The 23,527-nt window shown below is 36.4% G+C and overlaps 2 protein-coding genes across 2 annotated transcripts; both read left to right on the top strand.

Moving 5' to 3' along the window:
- The first annotated feature begins 430 nt into the window (after positions 1-430).
- si:dkey-283b1.7 (brorin) lies at positions 431-9,386 on the top strand. The gene is made up of 3 exons (XM_015601615.3): positions 431-802; positions 3,247-3,376; positions 8,825-9,386. The coding sequence occupies exons 1-3, from the start codon at positions 437-439 to the stop codon at positions 9,082-9,084; spliced, it is 756 nt and encodes a 251-aa protein (XP_015457101.3). The 5' UTR covers positions 431-436; the 3' UTR covers positions 9,085-9,386.
- A 3,670-nt stretch (positions 9,387-13,056) lies between these two features.
- rpl23 (ribosomal protein L23) lies at positions 13,057-17,930 on the top strand. The gene is made up of 5 exons (XM_007234434.4): positions 13,057-13,161; positions 14,848-14,931; positions 15,550-15,678; positions 17,057-17,170; positions 17,791-17,930. Exons 1-5 carry the CDS (start codon positions 13,149-13,151, stop codon positions 17,871-17,873), a joined length of 423 nt encoding a protein of 140 aa, XP_007234496.1. The 5' UTR covers positions 13,057-13,148; the 3' UTR covers positions 17,874-17,930.
- Positions 17,931-23,527: the final 5,597 nt, after the last annotated feature.

Below are 23,527 nucleotides of genomic sequence, written 5' to 3'. Positions count from 1 at the left end.
TCATCTGTTAAAGTAAAGAAATGTTGGCTTGAAATATAAGTGTTCCCCAAGGTTGTAAAGAATGTCTTGTCTTCAAATAAACAAACATTAATTACCACTACCTTTTTATAGTATTATTTTACACACTGTGAATCCATGAGGTACCTCTATTAATTTACTTACTGTAATTGCATCATTGCTTCTTAAAATATCATTGTTTCTAATTCTGCATTAATGCTCTGAGTTTTGGGTGTTTACAGGATCCCAAATGTCTTTTATTACACTGAGGTTATCTTCTGAAAATTCCTCTGTGTTTACACCATAAACACAGGAATGATCCTAGTTGATTTTCCTACCATGTGCATCCACTGGCCCACGCACATGGTCACTGGGCAGTTTTCCAAGCACCACCCATGCTTTGGAAAGAAACAAAAGCATGTGATACCAAACCCAAAGCATGCAAAAGCAGGGACCTGCAGCCATGCACAGTCTGGCTCTGTGCATTTGGATCTTCTCTCTCCACACCACAGCTGAATTCTCCTCCAGGTCTGAACTGGAGTATGAGTTCGGCGACTACAGGGGCAGATGGTGCATTGATGAGCAGGGCTTTGTGTACGGCATTGGGGAGGTGTACCAGCCCAGCCCTGCTGCCTGCCCCTGCACGTGCACTGAAAACGGACCTGTGTGTTTCCGGCCAAAGTGCCCACGCATTCATCCCCGGTGCACTCGCGTCAGGTACCGAGCCTGCTGCCCTGTGTGTGAGGCCGTCAGCAAAGTGTGTGTGTACGGAGGCAAGACTTACAGACTGCTTGAGGAGTTTAAGGTGAGTTAGTAAGGGAGGAATGGAAGCTGAAATGAGGTATATATTGGGTGGCACGTGGCTTGACTGTTAGTATGTTTGCCTCTCAGCACTGGGGTCTTGGGTTCAATTCCCTATCTGTGTGTTCCTTCTGTGTCCATGCAGGTTTTCTCTGCGGGAAATTGTATATTTTATCAGTTGAATTGGAGGCTTCAAATTGACCTAATGAGTGTATTTGTGTGGATGTGTGTATAAAAGCTTGTAGGTTTAGATATTGATTATTACTCTGTTCTGGGTGAAACCCATTAGTGCCCGATGCACACCTGCAGGTGGACAGTTGTTTCTGGTTGAGTCTAAAGGATTGTGACAAGTGCTGATTGTAAAGTGTTTATGGATTTAAACATATTTAGCATATACTGCCATGTGCAAAAGTTAGGATAATCCTAGTCAGCTGATATTGTAGGTCTACAGAGATATACAGAGATATAGAGATATTGGATTTACAGAAAGTGTGCAATAATTCTATAAAAAAATAGACAGGCGCATAAGTTTGGGCACCCAAACAGAAAAATTACATCAATATTTAGTAGATCCTCCTCCTTTTGCAGATATAACAGCCTCTAAACTCTTCCTATAGCTTCCAATGAGACTCTGGCTTCTGGTTAAAGGTATTTTGGATCATTCTTCTTTATAAAACATCTCCATTTCAGTCAGGTTTGATGGTTTCTGAGAATGGACAGCCCATTTTAAATCACACCACAGATTTTCTATAATAATATTCAGGTCAATCATTACAGAACATTGTCCTTGTTCCTCTGCATGAATGCTTTAGTAGATTTACAGCAGTGTTTAGTGTTTAGGCTCATTGTCTTGTTGAAGTATCCAGCCCTGGTGCAACTTCAACTTTCTCACTGATTCTTGAACATTGTTTTTAAGAATCTGCTGATATTGACTGGAATCCATGTGACCCTCAACCTTATCAAGATTCCCAGTATCTGCACTTATCACACAACCCCACAGCATGATGGAATCACCATTTTACTCTGGGGAGCAAGTGTTTGTCTTGGCTTCTTCAGTCCACAGCACTTTATTCCAAAATGAAGATTTGCATTACTCTCCCATACAGCCTCTCCTTGTGCAAAGTGTGCTGAATAGCTGAACGATGCACAGTGTCTTCATCTGCAGTGAGATGATGTTGTAGGTCTTTGGAGCTGGTCTGTGGGTTGATTATAACTATTCTCACTATCCTTCTCCTCTGCGTATCTGAGATTTTTCTTGTTCTGCCACTTCAGACCTTAACTAGAACTGTGCCTGTGGTCTTTTATTTTCTCACTATGTTCCTCACAGTGGAAACTGAGAGCTGAAATTTCTGAGATTTTTGTATACTTCCCCTAAACCATGATGTTGAACAATCATTGTTTTGAGGTCATTTAAGAGTTGTTTTATTGCCTCATCTTCAAAGAGGAGAAAAACTTGCAATTGGCACCTTAACCTTTTTTTATAATTAGATTCACCTGTTTGTGTAGGTAAAAGGTGTTCCAATAATTAGTGCTAAATGTATTGAAATCAATAAAAATAACAATGGTGTCCAAAATTATGCACTTTCCTAATTTTGTTTAAAGAATTATTGCACACTTTCTGTAAATCCTTTAAACTTCATAATTTTTCACTTCTCAAATATCAGTGTGTTTGTCTAGTATATGACATTTAACTGAAATTGTTGATCATATCAACCAATGCAGTCATGTACAGGAAAATCATGAAAATTCTCAGGGGTGCCCAACATTTTTCATACCACTGTAAATATATTTGTAATTTCAACAAAGTACATGTTTTTTTCATACATCTTTTTCAATGTATTTTATACATATTTCATTTCAATACAGGAACGTGTAGGGGACAAATGCTGTTGTTGTCACCCAGAAATGACAAGCTACTAAACCCCACTTAAGCACACACACACACCAGTGAAAAAAACTTATTGCATCAGGACTGCATTGTAAAATAATAATGCCTACTTTAACAGTCATGCACAAACTGCTATTATACTGTTATTATACTGATATCACCATGTATTCAACTGTTATCAGTTCACCATGTGATTCACTCAACTGGTACAAAAATGTGTAATAAATAAACAGACCTACTGTGCAGTAAAGCAATGGCTGTTATTAAACCACCATCACTCACTTTAAAACTACTACCTACAGATAACACAGTCTAACAGTCTGTCCTTATAATAATACATGCAGCATCTATCTGTCCTTGTACTGCTGTGTTTTACAATGCATGAGAAAGCTGTTTCTGATGCTGTAATTTTATAATAACCCTGGATTAAACTTCCCCAGTGTTACACAAGTTTAATGTTAGTCCAGTTCACTTTAGGGTTAAGATCAGGTGTGTTATTTGAGTCTTGGTCAGTTTAATGAATATGTTTGTGCTGATTGTGTTTCGTGTGTGTGGAGTAGTTATCACGGTGTGAGAAGTGTCGCTGTGAGGCTAATCGGGAGGTGTACTGCAGCATATCCGGCTGCCCTGCTCTGCACTGTGTGGATCCCTCATACGAAGCCAACCACTGCTGTCCTGTGTGTAAGAACGGTAAGACGTACACACACACTGCACAAAGTGACACAATAATTAGCTGATATCAGTTCTAAACAAAAAGTTATATATGTCTAATATATAGTTGTGATTTACCAATTTTTTGCACTATAGGAGTTTCAGTTCAGTTCTCCAGCAGTATTAGCATTACCCGCTAACCACAACAATTGCTAGCTCTTTGACCATTCAGAGGTGAGTATTAATAATGTCCTGTAGACTGCTGCTAACCCTGTCTAGCACTGCTACAGCAATATTAGCACTAGTCGCTAAGCACTAGCTCTTTGGCTGTCCAGAGGGGAGTGTATTGTACTGTAGTCTGTAGTCTTTACTTTGTTAAAACAAGTTACGTGGGATGAACCGCTAGCTAATATCGCCCTGGTCTACCGGAACACTCTGGGTTCCAACAGTGTAGTGCTGTCGTGCAGCATTAGTCGCTAACAGTTAGCAGGTAGCCGCTAATGCTAATGCTCCAGCTTTAGTGGAAATCTAGTTCTTACAAAAAAAAAACACCCAGCGGCGAGACCTGCTGAACGAGACAAGACGAGACAAGACGAGATTTAAAAATAACATTTTAAAGAAAATGTCAAAAAAGAAAAATGGCTTGAAAGTTTTATTTGACAAAATCATATAACGCACAATTAACAGACTGGTTTCTCTCACACACTGATTTAATAAAAACAAGATTTAAAAATAAAAATAAAACTTTTGTAGGCCTTATATAGAGCAAACAATAAGTGCAAACTACAACCAGTCATATTAAGCCTATGGTTTGTGTTTTTTTCTCCTAAATCTCTTGTAATTTAACTATTCATAACAATAACCAGTCATATTAAGACTATGCTTGAAGTGTAAACAGAGACAGAACATGTTTTTAAATACAGTACAGAGCTAAGGGATTAGTACAACTGCCTACGAAACAGTCACTTGTAGGATTTACTTACAGTATTTACATATGGTTTGTGTCTTGTTGGTCACTCTGTTACCGTTTATTGTTTCCACTGGAGCCAAAATGCAGCCAGACATACAACTTAAAAGTAGCAGAAGCATCTTCTATGCCAGGAGTAAGTTATTTAATTAGAATTCAGTATGGTCCAGTTCTCGTTTTTCCGCCCGTTTTCGGGATCCCTATCTCCTTATAAAGGCGTTTTTCACGACCGCGACATGGGTTCGATCCGAACAAGGAGCAGTGTGTTTATTTATTTATTTTTTCTTACCGCCTCTGCACAGTTCTGATTGACTGAAGAGAGTGTTTGGTGATCTTACCCCACACGTGATTGGTCTGTGATTTACTGCGCCGCAAAGGGTGTATACAGTTAAATCCTTCTCAGTAGGTTTGGGTCCGCATTGGACAACGTTTGGGTCCGGACCCGGACCGCGGTCCGCCCATTAGTGACCTCTGTTCTATGCAAATGCCTGAATTTTCCTCTTCTGCTGAGAGCTGCCCTCACTACTCAGCTACCCGCTGTATCGCTAGCTTGCCAGATCCCTCTTAAAAAGTCCACACTTAACTATTTTTTTTCTTCCCACGAGACATATCGCCACGTTTAATCTCGCGCCACGAGATCTCGTCACACCCCTACTTATTGATAGTGTGCCCTATAATTTGGTGCACCTTATAGTGTGAAAAATATAGTAGTGATTTTTGCTTGTTTTAGGTCTTGTTTTTATTGAATGTCTACTTGCCACTGGAATAAGACACTAAGACAAATGCAGTGTAAAATACTTTTTTTTATTTAGTATACATAAATACAATACATCCAGTGCTAGGATGGAATGATTTGGATCAAAGAATATTCATGTGTTAGAATGGCCAGTTAAAGTTTTGACCTAAATCCTGTTGAGTATCTGTGGCAAGACATGAAAATTGCTGTTCACAGATGCTCTCCATCCAACCTGGCTGAGCTTGAGCTGTTTTGCAAAGAAGTAAACTAAAGCTACCCTACCCTAAAAGACTTGCAGCTATAAATGCAGCGAAAGGTGTAACATTAATTGATTTTGATTGTGGTTGCAAGGTGACAAATTGTAAAAAAGTTCAAGGGGTCTGAATACTTTTGCAAGCCACTGTAGACAGTTGCTCCACTCTAGAGCTGTGCTGCAAAATCATGTGTTTTTCTATGCCCAAGAAAAAGGAAAAATACCATACCATTCACATTGTGTTAGGATTTAATGATGCATGGACATTTAGAAATGCTTCACAATATAAATGTGCATTTTTGAAGATATGCAATAAGCAATGATATGCTTATTGTTGTTAAGGTTGTGTGTGTAACGATATGATGCTGGAAATGTGTCGTCCACGCTGTCATGCACATTTTATTGATCCACTGGGCTCCTGTGAGTATTACATAGGGACCGAGTGGCGCAATGGAAAAAGAGTGATGCAACGGAACTGTTCAATACACTGCTTACTACCAACCTGTCCTCCAGAAATAGAAACTAGCCCACAGCATGCTGGGATAGCAGGGGCACCAGGGGCCATGGGACGGTTCATGATAACAGAAGGCATAAAAAGAACAGATTGTGTATGTGTGTTGGCGTGTGAGTGTGTGTTTGTGTGTTTCATTGACCATAGAAAACATAGACATTGCAGCGTCTTCCAAAAGTGAAGCTACCGAAGCTACCACTAGAGTATTTTTTCTACAGTAAAAATTTCCTGTGTGAGTCACAGTATAATTATTTTGCAAATGGTACATTTTCCGCTATATACAACTCGGATACTAGTTTTGATTATCATGCAGACAGGTCGTGCCAAAAAATCCAGCTCTAGACTAGCTGGTCTTCCAAGAAAAACATACCCTATGCTGGTCAAGAGATAGTAAATGTGCTTTACTAAGTCTAAGTCTTAGTACTGGTTTAGGATATGTTTTTTGTGGATCACTAGCTGGCCTTGGGTGTTTATTTTTTAGCAAGGGAATCATTATATCTTCCATAACTGTAAATAAACACAGAAAGCTAAAGCACATGTAGCTGAAATTGACAAGGAAAGACAGCCAGTCTTTTAGCTTTACAAATGAGACATACAGTTAGGCCCATAAGCATTTGGGCAGTGACACAATGTTCATGATTTAGGCTTTGCATGCCACCACACTGGATTTAAAATGAAGTAAATCTGATGTAACTAAAGTGTACATTTTTAAGTTTCATTAAAGGGGTTAAACAAAAATATCCTATGAACTGTTTAGGAATACAAGTCTCCTCATTTCAGGAGCTCAAAGTAATTGTACAAATTATGTCAATAATGATGTCAAATATTATGGCTGCAGGAACTATTTCTAATCCATCATTATTTAAGCAGCTAAAAGGTCTGGAGATGATTCCAGGTGTGGCATTTGCATTTGGAAGCTGTTGCTGTGAACCCATAACATGCGCTTAAAGAAGCTCTCAATGGAAGTGAAACAGACCATCATTAGGCTAAAAAATGTCCCTGGGTCACCAAGATTAATGATTTGACAGAAGACAGAAGAAGAAAGATAAGTTCTGAAGTGTACAGGGATTTACTTTCTGCTCAGATTCTACCAAACGCAGAAAGATTGCTTGGACAGGCCTGAACAGTACAGATAGCCCTTTCATCATTCAGATGTGAATATATCGGACTGTAGTGTGTATGTTTACCGTGTTAAAACAAGCTACGTGGGATGAACCACTAGCTAATATCACCCTGGCTTACCGGAACACTTAGTGTTTCTCAGTGTAGCGCTGTCAGGTGGAATTGGCCACTAACTGCTAGTGGTTAGCTGCTAATGCTAATGATGCTGCACGCAATGGAAATCTGGAAATCTAAGCTTACTGTAAATAAAAAGATGCGATTTACTCCCCCAAATAAACAGTTTTCAGGAGAGAAACCTATGTAAATGAACATCCACCACTTGTTTGACGTTAAAAAATATATATTTTTTTTAAGAATTAAAGTTTTGTTTATTTTGCTTAGCTTTAGCTGGGTGGCAAGACCTGCTGAATTAGAAGGCGAACATGGTGACACCTCTGTTCCTTACTAGTGTCGCATACTGCTCCTTATGTATGAAAATAGACCAGAAAATACACAGTTATTGAAAATGTGCCTTATATAATCTGGTGCGTTTTATAGTGCAAAAATACAGTACCTTGAGTCCCTGAAATAAGGAAAAAATTGTAGAAAAATGTTTGTAATTAAACACTTTAGGCCTATAGTATATTTTTGTTCATCCCCTTAAATTAAATCTACACTTTAAGTCTACTCTTAAATTACATCTCATTTGTTTTAATTCAAGTCCAGTGTGGTGGCATGCAGAGTCCAAATCACAAAGATTGTGTCACTGTCCAAATATTTATGGGTCTTACTGTATGCCAGTGGTCAGTTACCTCATCTTACTATCATTAGGCAAACTGTCCCTTACACTGTGACAAATGTCTTGACGAATGGACCAATAGAACTTCTCCAAAATTACCTGAAATATACTCTTTTTTCATTGAACAGTGAAAATATGTGCCTATAAAGTTATTAAGCAAAAAGTCTTAAGTATCCCGATGTGCAGATGTACAGGATGTAATTTAAAGTGCCAATAGTGCAGATAAAATAAACCCATAATTTAACTTATGAGATTTAGTTTTAGCTGTCCTCATCTCTCTTCCGGTACAAAGGATCTCATAAGAGCGGCTTTTTGAAAAGGTTTACAAAATGTTTTGTCATTAAAACTCTTTCAATTTCCAGTGTTTATTTCCAGCTGCTGGTTTTCTCTGTGCCAATAATGACAGATTTTAATATGTATTTCATTTTCTGCTATATTGTACTGTATTAAGATATAAAGTGATTGACAGCCTGGCTTGAATAGACCGTCTGCAGGACCTTTATTGTTCAGTTGGCTTGATATTTGAGTCTTTCATGTTTCTTCTGGTTTAATGTCTAGAAATGTTAGCACCTAATGACTATGCACACGTCAGAATGTTTAACACTAAAAAAGTATTAATAGAAAAAATGTATTACTTAAATAAGCTATCTACATTATATATATTGACTTGGCCACAATGTTAATTGATAGACTGGTTGATTGATTAAAGTCTAGTTTAGTTACAGATTCTGAATGTTGGTTTTGAATCATCATTAACTGCCCAGCTATAGTTGAAACATTACACTTTTCAGGAAAATGTCTTTTATCTTTACTGCACATTTGGACTCTGATTGTGGATATATGTCTTGACAGGCCAGAACAGGGCAAATTAGCAGTGTCTTATATTCTGTGTTTTGAAAAATTGTGGGTCAAGTCAAGGTACAAATCAAACTTTGACCATTACTATCAGTTGCCATGTTAAGTTTAGCAGGTTTCATTAAAAGCTGCATGTAAACAAAAAAAAAAACAGAACTGCTACTTTGTGAAAATCAATATAATATTGCAAAACAGTATTGTGATACTCCGGCGTATTAATTTTTTACAACCCTACTGACCAGATGTTCTGTGTGTTTCCTCAAAGGTCCAAACTGCTTCGCTGGAAACCGCATCATCCCGGCCGGAGAGCGAGTGGAGATTGACGAGCGGACCGTGTGCTACTGCACTTACCGTGACGGCACATGGCAGACTCAGCCTCACGCCACCTGCGAGCCGAGCCAGCAGCCAGACGAGGAGGATGCATCCAAACAGATGGAGGAGAGTGAGAGAGAAAGAGAGAGGGAGCGAGAGAGAGAGAAAGAGAGGCAGAGGGAGCTGTTGCCAAGGCTGGACGTCATCCCATGAGGGCAGGGGTTCTTTGGACAGGCCAAGAGAAAAGCAGGAGGTCCGGCAGATGCCCGTGGCCAGGGTAAACACAACCTGCGTTGGGCCTGACTGCCAACGCTGACCTCTTCCACCTCCCTCTGAGCCGAGACACCTGCTGAAGCCATGCACCTGTCCCAAAATATCCAGACACCTGCTCATCCAACATTTCTTTCACAGTCAAGGGTATTAGAGGCCTCCAGCACTCATGCCTTTAAAAAAAAATGTGTTTGTTAAATGGTTAATCCCTCTTGGATGACTAATAAAAAGTAGGTCAAATGTGATCGAATGAGATTTCACTATATTGTACATTTACATAACTTGTAAGTACAATCTTGTAAAAATGAGTTTCTGATGAGTTAAGATGTCCATTGTTCAGCAGCCCATTCGTTTAGTTAACTAGTGGACCACCATCAGTCGTGAATGACAAGTTATTCTTCAAGATTTAAAGGTCTCTTGTTACTTTGATCAAACTTTGTTTTTTGATCATTGCCATCAGGTAGAAGCGTGAAGGTGTAGTTTTGGCTTTGCAGCAATATGGGTGTTAAATCGAAGCATCAACACTCTTAAGAAATAGGTTCTATAAGGGATCTGTAATAAAGGCAAAGGAGTAAAAGTCAAAGAGGCATTTGGATGAAAACATGGTTCTTAACTTAGTTAAAAGGTATAGACTAATGTATTTTTCACACTAAAAGGCGCACCAGATTATAAGGTGCACTATCAATGAACGTTTATTTTCTGGTCTATTTTCATACATAAGGTGCACCGAATTATAAGGCGCATTATGTGACATTAGTAAGGAACAGGTACAGGGGTTGGCCAATCTGAAAGCTGAAACACCTGTCATTTTAGTGTGGGAGGTTTCATGGCTAAATTGGAGCAGCCTGGTGGCCAATCTTCATTAATTGCACATTGCACCAGTAAGAGCAGAGTGTAAAGGTTCAATTAGCAGGGTAAGAGCGCAGTTTTGCATAAATATTGCAATGCACAACAACATTATGGGTGAAATACCAGAGTTCAAAAGAGGACAAATTGTTGGTGCACGTCTTGCTGGAGCATCTGTGATCAAGACAGCAAGTCTTTTTGATGTATCAAGAGCCACAGTACCCAGGGTAATGTCAGCATACCACCAAGAAGGACCAACCACATCCAACAGGATTAACTGTGGATGCAAGAGGAAGCTGTCTGAAAGGGATGTTCGGGTGCTAACCCGGATTGTATCTTAAAAAACATAAAACCACGGCTGCCCAAATCAATGCAGAATTTAATGTGCACCTCAACTCTCCTGTTTCCACCAGAACTGTCCGTCGGGACAATAAATTATTGTGGTCTAAAACCAGGTGTTTCAGTTTCATTGTCCAACCCTTGTAAGTCGCCGTGGTTCCCTTCTAATTCAGCAGGTCTCAACAGGGTTAAACGCTTCTTTTTCTGTTCGGTTATGTCATTCTTTACATACAAGAAAAAAAGCTACTTGTACATTGCTTTTTCTTGTTATTTTCTTATAAATTGTTCTACTGTATATAGCACCAAAATGTGTGAGAAAGCCCTATAGAGATGCAGCACATTGTTTATAGAGTGGGCATTTGGTATTGTTTATCTTGATAAACAACAGAGACCCTTGAGGGTTGTGTATCATTCTGTAGTCGGCTTCATGCCCAGAGAACTGGATCTAAGCTGTGTTTTAAAAATCACTGCTATTGCATTATGTGGTAAACAATACACGTGGCATTTACACTGTAGCATTAAATCTGTCTAAGCCTCTTAACTACCACACTGGCAGTCTAATATTTTGGTGAGGTTAACTTATCTTTTTTTCATTATGTTCATGTTCATTCTACAGCACTGCGGCAATATTATTATTTTTTTATTTTAAGCAACTTTATGACTGGCATTTGGGATTTTCCTGATTGACAGTGAATAAGAACATGCCTAAACCAGTATTGAATCAGGGGGTTGAATTTTTTTGGAATCCTAAATTCTGCATGCAGGTCCAAAGCTGTTTTAGAGTTGAGATTACCAAGCCCCTCAATGGAGGTTTTACCTTAAATCCACACCTTATACAGCCCCATTCAAGTAATCATTAAGTGTGTTTACATGCACTTATTCGAGATATAGATGTCGTCTTGTAAACAGCATACTCAGCATATTAGAGAAGTCAATAATCATATTTCTCAGTGCATGGACACCTACCTCCAAAAGTTTTACTGTAGACTGAATATGTGAATATAAAGCCCTATCCAGACAGGATTGGTGGGTTTAGAATCCAGTTACTTAAAGGGCTAGTCCTTCACAAACAGAAACAGAGCACCTATACAGCCACTCAAGTTTCAGAAATCATCCGTTTTTTTTTTTGTTTGTTTTCTTGTCTGATGTCTCTGTGTTCATGTTTCTGAACTCGGTTGATTTGGTTGTTTAGGGATTACTAAATGTACAGTGTCGACCAACATGCATGCAGTGCTTGTAAAAATCATATTTGTAAATATTACAGCATTACACATAAATAAACATCTTCATTTTCACCTAAAGAATGAGGTTCATGCTGAGCATATTTTAATAAGTAATGATTATTATATGCAATTTACTATTAACTATATAATACATATGCTTTTTCATCCTGTATATCAATGTGAAAAGTTGTCATTGATTAAAGATGCACATTTATAGACATGTAAATAATTATATGAAATACTCATGAAAGTTATACAGTACCAGTCAAAGGTTTGGACACAAACCAGAATATGTTTTATATTTTAGATTCTTCAGAGTAGCACCTCTTGTTTAGATGACAGCTTTACACACCTTGGCTTTTTTTTCTCAGTCAGCTTTATGAGGTAGAGTCACCTGGCATGGCTCACAGTTAACAGCTGTGCTTCACTAAGAGTTAATTACTTAAATTAATTACTTAAACTTAAATCAGTTGTGTTGTGAAGAGGTAAAGTTGGTATACAGTAACTAGCCCTATTTAAATAATGTTTTAATCCATATTATGGCAAGAACTTCTCAACTAAGTAAAGAAAAATGACTTTAAGAAATTAAGGTTAGTTAATCCGAAAATTTGTAACAACTTTAAAAAGTATCCTCAAGTGCAGTCGCAAACACCATCAGAAACATTACACTGCAACTGGCTCTCATCAGTATCAGAAACCGCAAGTTTCCATATTCCATACCGCAACACTCCATATAAGAGCACCTAAATGCTTTACAGAGTATTTTGGTTTGTTTACTACATGATTGGCACCGTATATCACCAATATTGTGTAAAAAAAAAAACACATTCATTCTTTTTTTCGTTTTGTTTTACATAAAACAAATCTTTTTGTTTTTCTTTACATTGCGTCAAAATATGGGTGGATTGATGGATTGATCGTAATTACTTATCATAAATGGATTTTTCAGAATTAAATACAACAAATAGTACACCTTAGAAAGTAAAAGAAAAATAATCAATACAATGAATTTGAATAAAATGTAATAGTTCAGACCACTTGACACATCAGGCTTGTATTTTAAAAGACAATTCTTCACTGGGTAAATTCTATGGATTAATTTCAAAGTATTTTAAAGGTAAACTTTTCACTTTTACACTTTTCGCAAAGTATAAACTCTACAATACCCTTTCTGAAGTAATGTCCTTATCTGCTTGTTATTTCGTAGCCAATGTGTTAAAAAGCATGCACTCCCAATATAAATATCCAATCAATCATGTGATTGACAAAATGACAGTGAAAACCTCTTACAATAAAGCTACTCCTGTTGTAATTACATTTATCACAACAGAACATTCCCAAATATGTATATCAATTTTTAGTATTTTTTTTAAATTAGGTCAGTATAACTTAATGGACCTCCATTAGAGTCAAGAAGCTGACCAACTAAAACAAGGTTTTACCGACTAACACTGTTGAGTAGGAGTCTGAGCATGCGCAGTGGAGTATGCTGCAGTTCGCTCCTCCGCCTGCAGGGGCCGCCGTGGCGCTGAAAGCGGAGAGCCGGAGCGTCATTTCCGAGCGCTCCCCTCTCCTCCTTCCTTTCTCTTTCCAGCCGCGATGTCTAAGAGAGGTGAGCGAGCCTGTCTCTGAATCCGCTTTAATCCTCTCTTTATAACACCTTTAAACTCACACTGCGATGTTTAACTATAATACAAAGCCCTTCTGATTTCGGTTTGGACGGTATGGAGGCAGTTTTAGTTTTAATTTTGATGATAATGGTTTATAAGTTTTGGCGCTGATGGAGGAACGGAGCGGCGGCTCTTCAGCGGGGAGCGGTGGAAGGTGTTTTAGGCCAAAACCTGTTTTGAGAAGCTTTTCAGCGGCTGTTTTATGGTATAAATGTTTTATACTTTGGTCTATTGTGTTAATTTTGGGTTAAAACAAAGTTAAAATGTAGTGGACGGTCTGTTGTGGAGCTAAGTGGGCTAGCTAAAGTTACCTAGCCTGGCTAATAGCTGTATGAGTAGCAGTTATGTTGAGAACAGCATTAGCTAACGATACTACATGAAGCTAGCTCATGGTTAATCTAAAGCTGGATGTTGGATAAAAAGGTAATACTGTGGATAAGACTGGGTCTCCTAGCTTTTAAAGGACTGTGTGTGGCAGGTTTGATGTGGAATTGTGGTTCTTTGCAGAGATAGCGTAGCTAGGCTAGGTTAGCTAACTACAGCTTGGCATTTCTGTACTGTGGTTGTGAATGAAGCCAGGCGTCACTATTTAAAACACACGTGTAGCCGAGTATTACTTTAGTGGCATTTTTTTTCTAGAAGTACTTTTTTCTTCTTAATACCTTGCATGTGTCTCTTTACCGTTTTTAATGCGGAAAAAAACACTCCTCTAATGTCACCAGGCTATGGTATTTAAACACCAAAAGTAAGCTACATAAATTAAGACTGTTATGCCATTGCATAACATGGTGTAACCTATTTGCTTCTCAGAAAAAGCAATAACTAAAGTTACAGTTAAATATTTAATTTCTCAGCACTTTACCTTCTTCCTCCCAGCAGACATATCACCAAAACCCAATATTGTTTGGCATTTTGAGTGTGTATAGCTGAAATTTAATTCTTAGAGAACCACCAATATGTATGCAGTTTACCCACATGTACATCTTTGTATAAACCTAAGCGATATTTTCGAAACAGTATTACGCTCATAAATCCTTCTAAAAAGCACTTGCTTCGTCTGCTCAGTGGCTGAGTGAGTTGTCGTGGAAGGAAATAGTAAATCCCATTGCTCTTGGGTGAGATGGCAGCTTTAATTAATGTACTGTTCAATCTCAATCCGTGATGGTACACCTTCAAATGAGCTATGTAAATCTGAACACGTCTTCATAACTATGGGGTAAGAAAAAAAAATATTGCAGTGAGGGAGATTTGGGCAGGCATTAAAAATTTCTTCAGGTGTCTGGTTTCATTCGCCCACTCTTTGTACCATTCTGACATGGCAAGATTCTTTTACAACAATTGCACATTAAATTGGTCTGTCTTTTATAGTGTTAAGTTTATGTACTCTCTTTATTCTGAGCTGATTTTATTATTTAGTCCGTCAGGTAATGTTATACAGTTTGGAGGCTTAACTTGTATGGTATGTTACTCATATGTAGTCTACATTTAATCTACTCAATAGCAATTTTTTTTCAAGCACATAACCTACAGGTACACGTTTATTTACATTTACTGAATTTGGTGGTGTGAGCTTGGTTGACTTAACAAATCTGTCAGTGATTAAATAAATGGTGATCTCTCTCTTTCAGGACGTGGTGGAGCATCTGGAGCCAAGTTCCGCATCTCACTGGGTCTCCCAGTGGGAGCGGTCATCAACTGTGCTGACAACACAGGTAAGGCAGCATGTTGCTGACCAGTTTATAAAATCTGTTTGTAACAGGGTGCTGATTTTAATAGTTTTACAGTTGCCCTGCTTTGTAAGATGTTAGTTAACATTTATTTTTCATTTGCTGTTGCTGTCACACCTTCTATTCATTGTTCACTGCAGTGTGAATTGTTGCTGGATAAAGAGAAATCAATGTAGTTTAATTATTATATAATAGAAGTTATACATTGTCAAATGTGCAGGGAAGGCACCAATAGAAATTATCCAAAATGTCTTGGAATAAAATGTTCACACTCCCTTGCATATAGGGTTATTTAGGGATCTGTAAGAGCACTTTTGGCAATATGTAAAACAAAAAAATTACTCTACTGTACTCCTTCTAAAAAGCACTTGCTTCGTCTGTTTAGTGGCTGAGTGAGTTGTCGTGGAAGGAAATAATAAATCCCATTGCTTAAGGGTGAGATGGCAGCTTTGTTTGTAACTGTTAAATCTCAATCGGTGATGGAACACCTTAAAGAACTTATGCATTCAGCAGCCTGCTCTTGCTATTTGAGAAAATATTGTCCTATAACTGTTTATGTAAAGTGTTTTTGTGACATAAACATATGTTTTTGACATTTGTTAGGTGCCAAGAACCTGTACATCATCTCCGTCAAAGGTATCAAGGGTCGTCTGAACAGGCTCCCTGCTGCAGGTGTTGGTGACATGGTTATGGCCACTGTGAAGAAAGGCAAACCAGAGCTCAAGAAAAAGGGTGAGTATATAAATGTATACAAGGAATATAAAGGCAGCTGATTGCAAACAAGTTATTTACTTTTGCTTAAAAATGCTTCATCTTTCTATGTATTGGTGTTGATTGTTCACTGCCCGCATACTTGTTGATCTTGGTACCCTTTACAGTGCAGCACTAGTGTTAAGTTTTTGTGCGCCACACCAATCCACTGTTGTTAAGCTGGACTTTTACTTGATTGCTGCCCATTTACACATTTTTAACTTTTGGTAGTGTAGTCACAAATCATAATGTCTAATTTTAACTAGAATATTTTAGACCAGACTTTAGCCTGTGAAGTAAGAGCCAGACACAGCAATGTTTGTTGGTCAGTCCTCACCTCTAAACTGAAAGGGTGTAGTGCAAGATTTCTGGGCTTTAATTACCTGCAAAGTGAGTGCCTATTTTGCCACTTTCACTGTTGCATCAATTAATATAGCCTATGTATTCAGAGGTGATGCAATTACTAAAACTAGTGACATACCAACAAGGCACAGTATAGCTGGGCATTTTGAATATTTAAGGCTGAAGTTTCTCTGTTGCTCAGTACCACCAATATTTATGCAGCTAACCCATGTTTACATCTTACAAATAAAGCTATAGTATTGCACTCACAAATCCTTCTAAAAAGCACTTGCTTCGTCTGCTCAGTGGCTGAGTGAGTTGTCGTGGAAGGAAATAGTGAATCCCATTGCTAATGGGTGAGATGGCAGCTTATTCTCTGTGCTGTTCAATCTCAATCCGTGGTGGTACACTTAACACGAAACAACTGTTTGGTGTAATAACTGTTAGGAAGCTTTTAGCAGGCTTTAAACTCCTTTCTTTTGGAGAGTCTAAGATTGTCTGGAACAAATGTCACTTCTGGCTTTGTGAAGTAACATCCCGACAGTGGTTTAACCACTCATTTAGGAATGCACCAAAATACTTAATCTGAAACTGAACCTGTGTGTTCAGAGGAATACGAAATGTGTTTTGCAGGTTTTCACCACTGCAGTGTATATTGTCTTTTTCAAAGAAAAGGTTATCACAAAAGTGAAATTGGTTCATGCACACTTGCATCGAAAAAGACATGATCTAAAATAATCCTTCGTCTTTAATGTAGTCTTTGATTATCTTGCTTTTTTTGTACTTTTGGTTAAATTTTTAGTTGATGAAAATTAGGTGCTCCTATTAATTCTCTGAGGTGCAGTCTCTCAGAGCTGAAATACTACCATGTAAAGGATTGGAATCCTAAACTATGAAAGTAGTATTCTCTGATAAATGTGTAAAAACGTGGTGGTGTGGGTTATTTTGGAGCATTTGTGCTTGATTCAATTAGTTTGTACTAAACATCAAAATGAATGGGTCTGTCTTTGTTTTGCAGTGCATCCTGCGGTGGTGATTCGACAGCGGAAGTCGTACCGGCGAAAAGATGGTGTGTTCTTATACTTTGAAGACAATGCGGGGGTCATAGTGAATAACAAGGGTGAAATGAAAGGTGAGTTGAATTCAGTTTGAAATCTGTTACTTGAGGCATTTTGCATGTGTTCTATTGAGCTGTTCAGTTAATTTAGTAGTATGCATTGCAGGTTTTTCTAACTTGTGTGGCTCTGTGTCATTGATTTGTTGAAGGCTTTATTGGCCTAGAAATATTGAATATTTTTCCTAACTCCTCCTAAAAACCACTTGCTCCGTCCACCCAGTGGCTGGGTGAGTTTCTGTGGAAGGAAATAGTGAATCCCATTGCAAATGGGTGAGATGGCAGCTATAATATCTGTACTGTTCAATCTCAATCTGTGATGGTACACCTTTACTTTCTCAAAAATGTTGACTTTAAAGAATTAGTTTAGTATATTTAAATAAATAGTAGAATTACATTGACTGGTGTGTTTTAAGTAATATAATTTGGTAATGCTATACCAAAACACAACTTCCAGTGGTTTTCACCTTTTATTGTTTGTCCACTGAGTGTAAAAGGCAGTGCTTAAGTTCTGTACTTTTTTTTTTCTCTCTTCTGTATGGTAATATTACATTTAATACTTGAGAGAACTGTGTATGTTTGTGTAAAAGCTTTTTTGTCGTCCACCTTTACATATTTTTTTGTTTTCTCTCTTCCAGGCTCTGCGATCACAGGACCCGTGGCCAAGGAGTGTGCAGATCTGTGGCCCAGGATTGCTTCAAATGCTGGGAGCATTGCCTAAATTACAGCTTGGCTCCATATTTTCAATAAAATATTGATAAAAATTGATAAAGGCTAACATCTTGTCTTTGTGGTAAATTGATGTACAGTGACTCATTACTGGGATTTACAACAGTTTTTGCTTAAGTGCTTTTCGTTTTAACTCAATATTGCTTCTAAACCCTCCCCAAAAACTTTTAAATTTAAAGTTAGGTTTACGAACCAGATGTAATGCTTAACTTGTTGACTGTAGAATATACATAGACAGTCTTGTTGCCAACTACCTCATTTAATTTGCTGCCAATTACATATTTGAAAGGAATAATTGTGGTTAAAGTATTTGGTTTATCATGGACACTGAAATGGGTCCGGTGTTTAAGATGGCCAAGTTAAGTAAGTTTAGGGTTATCTTTTATCAATGGTCATTGACTTTGTGGTTTGTGGTCCTTCATTGCAGTCATATCTTATGAGTATTATAAAAGTGGAATCTGTAAGCTTCGTCCTGAGTAATAAGACTGGATTTTGGGTCTGGGATACTTTGTAATTGGGTCATTACAGCTGGTTAAAATAAGCTTGATGTGTAGTCCTGTTGGTGGCAGAGTTAGAGAAGTTTTTATTTCCGTTAGTTTGCTATAATTCTAATAGATTTGTTTTAAACACCTTTTGGAAAAGCTTATTTTTTATTATAATGTATTTGTTATTATTGCAGTTTGTATATTGTTAGAATGATTTTCATTTAAAATATGGTGTATTTGGCCTGCCTGCAAAAATTAACACATCACTTATATGTAACTTATGGTCTTTTTTTGTTCATGTACTGCTAGGATAATCGCATAAGTGTGTGTGTGTGTGTGTGTGTGTTGTGCTATATATATATATATATATAATGTATTTAGGTATGACACTGATTGTAGAGGTCTCAAAAAGCCTAAATATATCCTTAGATCAGAGTGTTTTAAAATAGAACACAATAGTTAAACTTCAAAATAAACTGATAAGTCTATTCTATCAAATAATGACTGCCAAAATTTAATTGAGTGCATGTTTTCTGACAATCAAACATGTAGAAAAAAAAGTACTAAACAAATGGTTTGCCTACTGAGTGAGAGATACATGCTTGTGTATTATAATCTATATGCTTATGTGCGTTATGTATTCTTGAATTGGTGGTTTATCTAAAAAAAATATGGGCGTGAGAATTGCTGCTTAAAAGGAGCTCAAAAATATTTGGTTTCTATGGAGCGTTGGAGCAAAGTCATAGTTTATAAATGTTTGATCTTGTAATTTTAATTTCTTTATTGACAATCCTGTTTGCTATAGTAAAATGGAAGTGTACGAAGTCTGTGTTCTTCTGTTTGCAGTTATTTGTTTTGCTAAAAACAGCATTTTACTTTGGAAAATTTAAGGAAAATTGTGTAGAAAATAGAAATATTGGTGTACTTCTGGCATTACTGCTACTGTGAGCTGATTGAGTTTAAAAATCCTGATAAGTGGAGCTGAAAAGCTTTAAACATTGTGGTTGCAGTACTAAACATGTACTATTGTGTGCTTAGGAAATACATATATTTCTCAGTATGATCAAACATTTATAAACTCTTGATTTAGCTCAAACCATAGACTGTATATAGCTTTTATATAGCGTTTTGTATATCTGGTATCAGTGCTGAAATAATGCCACACAGCTGAGTAGCTTATGTGTACAAACAAGAAAGAGAAATAAAAGACATGAGACAAAATATAGGTGAAAAAAGAGTTTATTAATATTAATATGATAAATATATACCAACAATAACAACAAAAAAGAAATCAACATTTGTTTTTGTTTTTTTATTAAAATAGCTAAATCCTGAATAAATGTTTAAACTCGTAAAAAGGTTCAATTTAATGTTTTATAATAACTTTACATTATAATAACTTTAAACGTTTTATGTTAAAAAGCTAGACATTATTTAAAAGTCTAAAAAAATTTTAATGCTTCAAAAGCTTATTAAAAATATTTAACATTTTACCAGTTTTTTAACACTTAACGCTGATTTTAAAACATACTGCTTATGTTTTAAAATCTAATTGCATAAAAAGCTAAATGTATCAAAAATATGTTTAGAAGTAAGTACAACAAAAAATTAAAAACTAAACTAACTAAAAGCTAAGCACTAATTGAATACTGTGACTTAGGCCTGTCACAATGATTACATTATCAATGTTTCGTACAATAAATGGACATGACCTTAATTATATATATATCGTCTGTTGTGTTTATTTGTATGTTTGTACACAAATATAACAATGAGTATTTTAGCCAGCAATAACAGACATATGCTTTAATAACTGAGACTCTATACACACAGTGTGGACTGCAGTAGGTAAAGAGAAAATATGTATTTCCAATAATATGGTTATTAAAATTTAGTTTTCTTTAAAAGGGTATAATTTCTTTTTTGTTGTTTTTTTATGTTTGTCTGCTTCTTTTTTGTATATTCTATTATCATTATATTAGTGACAGAAAATTGTCGCAATAATTTTTGGGACAATATATCGCCAACAAAAAATTCCTATCGTGACAGGCCTATTGTGACTAGATTAATATTAATACTATTTAAATATATATTTAAATATATATTCTATTTAATAATATTATAACATATATATATATATATATATATATATAATATTTATTATAATATTTAAAAAATATTTACATTTATTTAAAAATTACACACAATTACTCAACATAAAGTAATTTAAAAATAATTAATTAACTCTATAAAATATAAAGAACATTTATTAACTGTAAAAAAAATTTAAAGGAAACTTAAGAGACATATATATATATATATACAGAGAATAAATAAAGGATACTGCTGAATCAGACGCGAAGTTTCTTGCTAGTGGTTCCCAGTCCTCTTCTGTGAGCGCAATGCAGGGGCCTGTGTGTTCATTGTCCTTGTCTGATGGAGGATCCAGCTGTCTGCAGGCAGATGTGGCAAACCTAAAGACAAACGACAATGAACATAAGACAAAACAAATATTATCCCTGGAATATTTTAAATGAAAAAGTATAGTCAGAAATGAAAGTTTTTGAATTTGTTGTATTTGAATGTTAATCTTTAATAAAGTCTATTAAAAAAGCAAACCTGGTCTTCTGGTAGAGTCTCCAGGTCAGTTCCATGAAGCACAGGTGTGCAGCATGGCTGCGCAGACGCCACTCCCAGTACTCGAACCTGTCCCCCCACTCGATGGGAAAGAAAGAGGGGTAGACCAGGCCTGCAAATAAACAGAAAAACACAAATAACCTCATCAGTGCTGCTCAAACCAATCTCCACTCATTTACTGATCAGTCAGGTACAGCTGCATATGTACAAAGAGAACCAGATTAAAGAAGGGAAAATAAGAAACTCACAGGTAGCTGGGAAGTAGAGGCGCTGAGGAATTCCATCCGGTCCATGCAGGGGAAAGGATGGGCAGAGGAACACAAAAGCCACTGTTGGAGCCCATCCGGGCCCTGTAAACAGCAATACCAGATATTTTACATATATTTGCAGTATATTTGAACTGAATGTATTGAATGGAGGGGGGTGGTGGGAGACATGTGAGATTAGTGTAGAAAAGCTGTTTCTTACCGTGAAAAACGACACAACCGGTTGGTCTGGGGAAATAGGGGTGGTGCTCCTCCAGCCAGTCCAGGTAGTCCAGCAGCTCCAGCCCTGAAAAAAAAAAAAACTGGAAAAGACATGGTGAGAAAAGCCCTGATAGAAATGAGTGAAGAAATGTGTGAGAATGAGTAAGAAATGTGTAACAAAAATTGTAAAAATGTGAGAAAATTGTGTGAAATGTAGTGAGAAATGTTTTAAAAATGTGTAAGAATGTGCAAATTGAGTGAAATGTAGTGAGAATGAGTAAAAATGAGTAAAAGTTTGTAAAATAAGTTGAGGATAAATCGCAGATCAAAGTCGCTCGTGTTCAGCCTTGAACTTCTCAGTCCAATCTGAGCTTCAAACATTCATATCTAAACATTTTAAACCAAACGGTTGCTTAGTAACACAAGGCGTCTCAGGAGTTAAACTTGATGCTTGCCAGATTGTGAAGAGACCTATGAAATCCGTTTTATTTATTTATTTAATTAGTTCGTTAGTTTGTTCCTTTTAATTGAGCTGAATAACGTAAAAAAAAAAACAAGTTCTGTGGGAATAAAAAAAAATAACATTATAAGCAGACGTTACACTATCTGTTGCATTTAAATAGTGGAGGTAGTATTACAGTATATTAGAAAAAAACATGATTGAAAGTTGTCCATTTTGCCATTGAAACCTATGGGGATGGGTGGGGTTACACAGCTTTCTGCAACCGAACAGCAGGGGGCGCCCGACCTGTGGTGTGTGTCCTTCGAAGGATGGGTAGGCTGCGATGGCTGTACTGAAACGGGACAGTCTACCCTACGGAGTATTTCCTGTTTCCTGTTTGAGATTCTACCCGCCACAACCAAAGTCAGAGCTGAGAAATGAGCCAGAGATTTTGATTCTCGTTTTGCTTCAGACCACAAAATACCAAATTAATTAAGTCCAGGTTAAATAACTGTGCAATTACTTAAATGTTTTAAATGTGAACGGCTGGAACTGAACATAAACAAATAAAAGGACATTTGAAATGAAGTTGGAAAAAAGAGAATAAATTAGAATAAAGTATTATGTTATATTATTTATTATACATATTATATAGTATTGTGTATTTTATATATATATATATATATATATATATATATATATATATATATATATATATATATATATATATATATATATAAAATACACAATACTATATAATATGTATAATAAATAATATGTATATATAAATATATATAAATACTATATACATAAACATATATATATATATAATTTAGTTTATGTAAATAAATATATAAGTATTTATATATCTATAAACTATTAACATATAACAACATAAACATGATACTACATATATAAACTAAATAATACTTATGTATATATATATATATATATATATATATATATATATATATATATATATATATATATATATATATATATATAGTTAATAATATAAATGATATAATATATAAATAATATTTATATTATCTATAAGTATTTATATATCTATAAACTACATAATACAGCCGACTCCTCTGCTGACTCCGCCCTTTTCGTGCTGAAATAAGCCAGCGCGCAATGAATCTTGGGATACTGTAGGCTGTGAAGGATACACCCTGTGCATCCTTCGTTTCCGAGGAAAATTCGTCGGCCGCATTCGAAGCAGTCTTCGAAATGGGACAGCCTAGTCACACCGCGGTGACGTAATCGGCCTTCAAATGAGTCCTTCGAAGGATGCAGCCCCTGAATTGAGACACAGCTACAGTCTATGCTATAGACAAGTGTGGAGTGGGGAAACCATGTCACAAAGACTGGAGGGTTAAAAAAAAGCCCTAAAATATTAGCGACAATTTCAAGAAACAGTATATACATTTTCACAGTTAACCTAATATTAAAACCACATTTTCCTTCTTTTCTATGATTTTCCTTTTTTAAATCATATTTCAAAGGTGCTTCACATATTAAAAAAACTCATCACATAACCAATTTTCAACACTTGAGCAAACATTTTTAGTGTAAAGAAATATTTTAAAAGGTTTAACTTTTGAGACTT

The sequence above is a fragment of the Astyanax mexicanus genome, chromosome 19, assembly GCF_023375975.1.
Source record: "Astyanax mexicanus isolate ESR-SI-001 chromosome 19, AstMex3_surface, whole genome shotgun sequence".
Classification (NCBI taxonomy): Eukaryota; Metazoa; Chordata; class Actinopteri; order Characiformes; family Acestrorhamphidae; genus Astyanax; species Astyanax mexicanus.
Note: the sequence above shows the minus strand (reverse complement) of the source record. Positions and strands in the feature narration are given on the sequence as shown.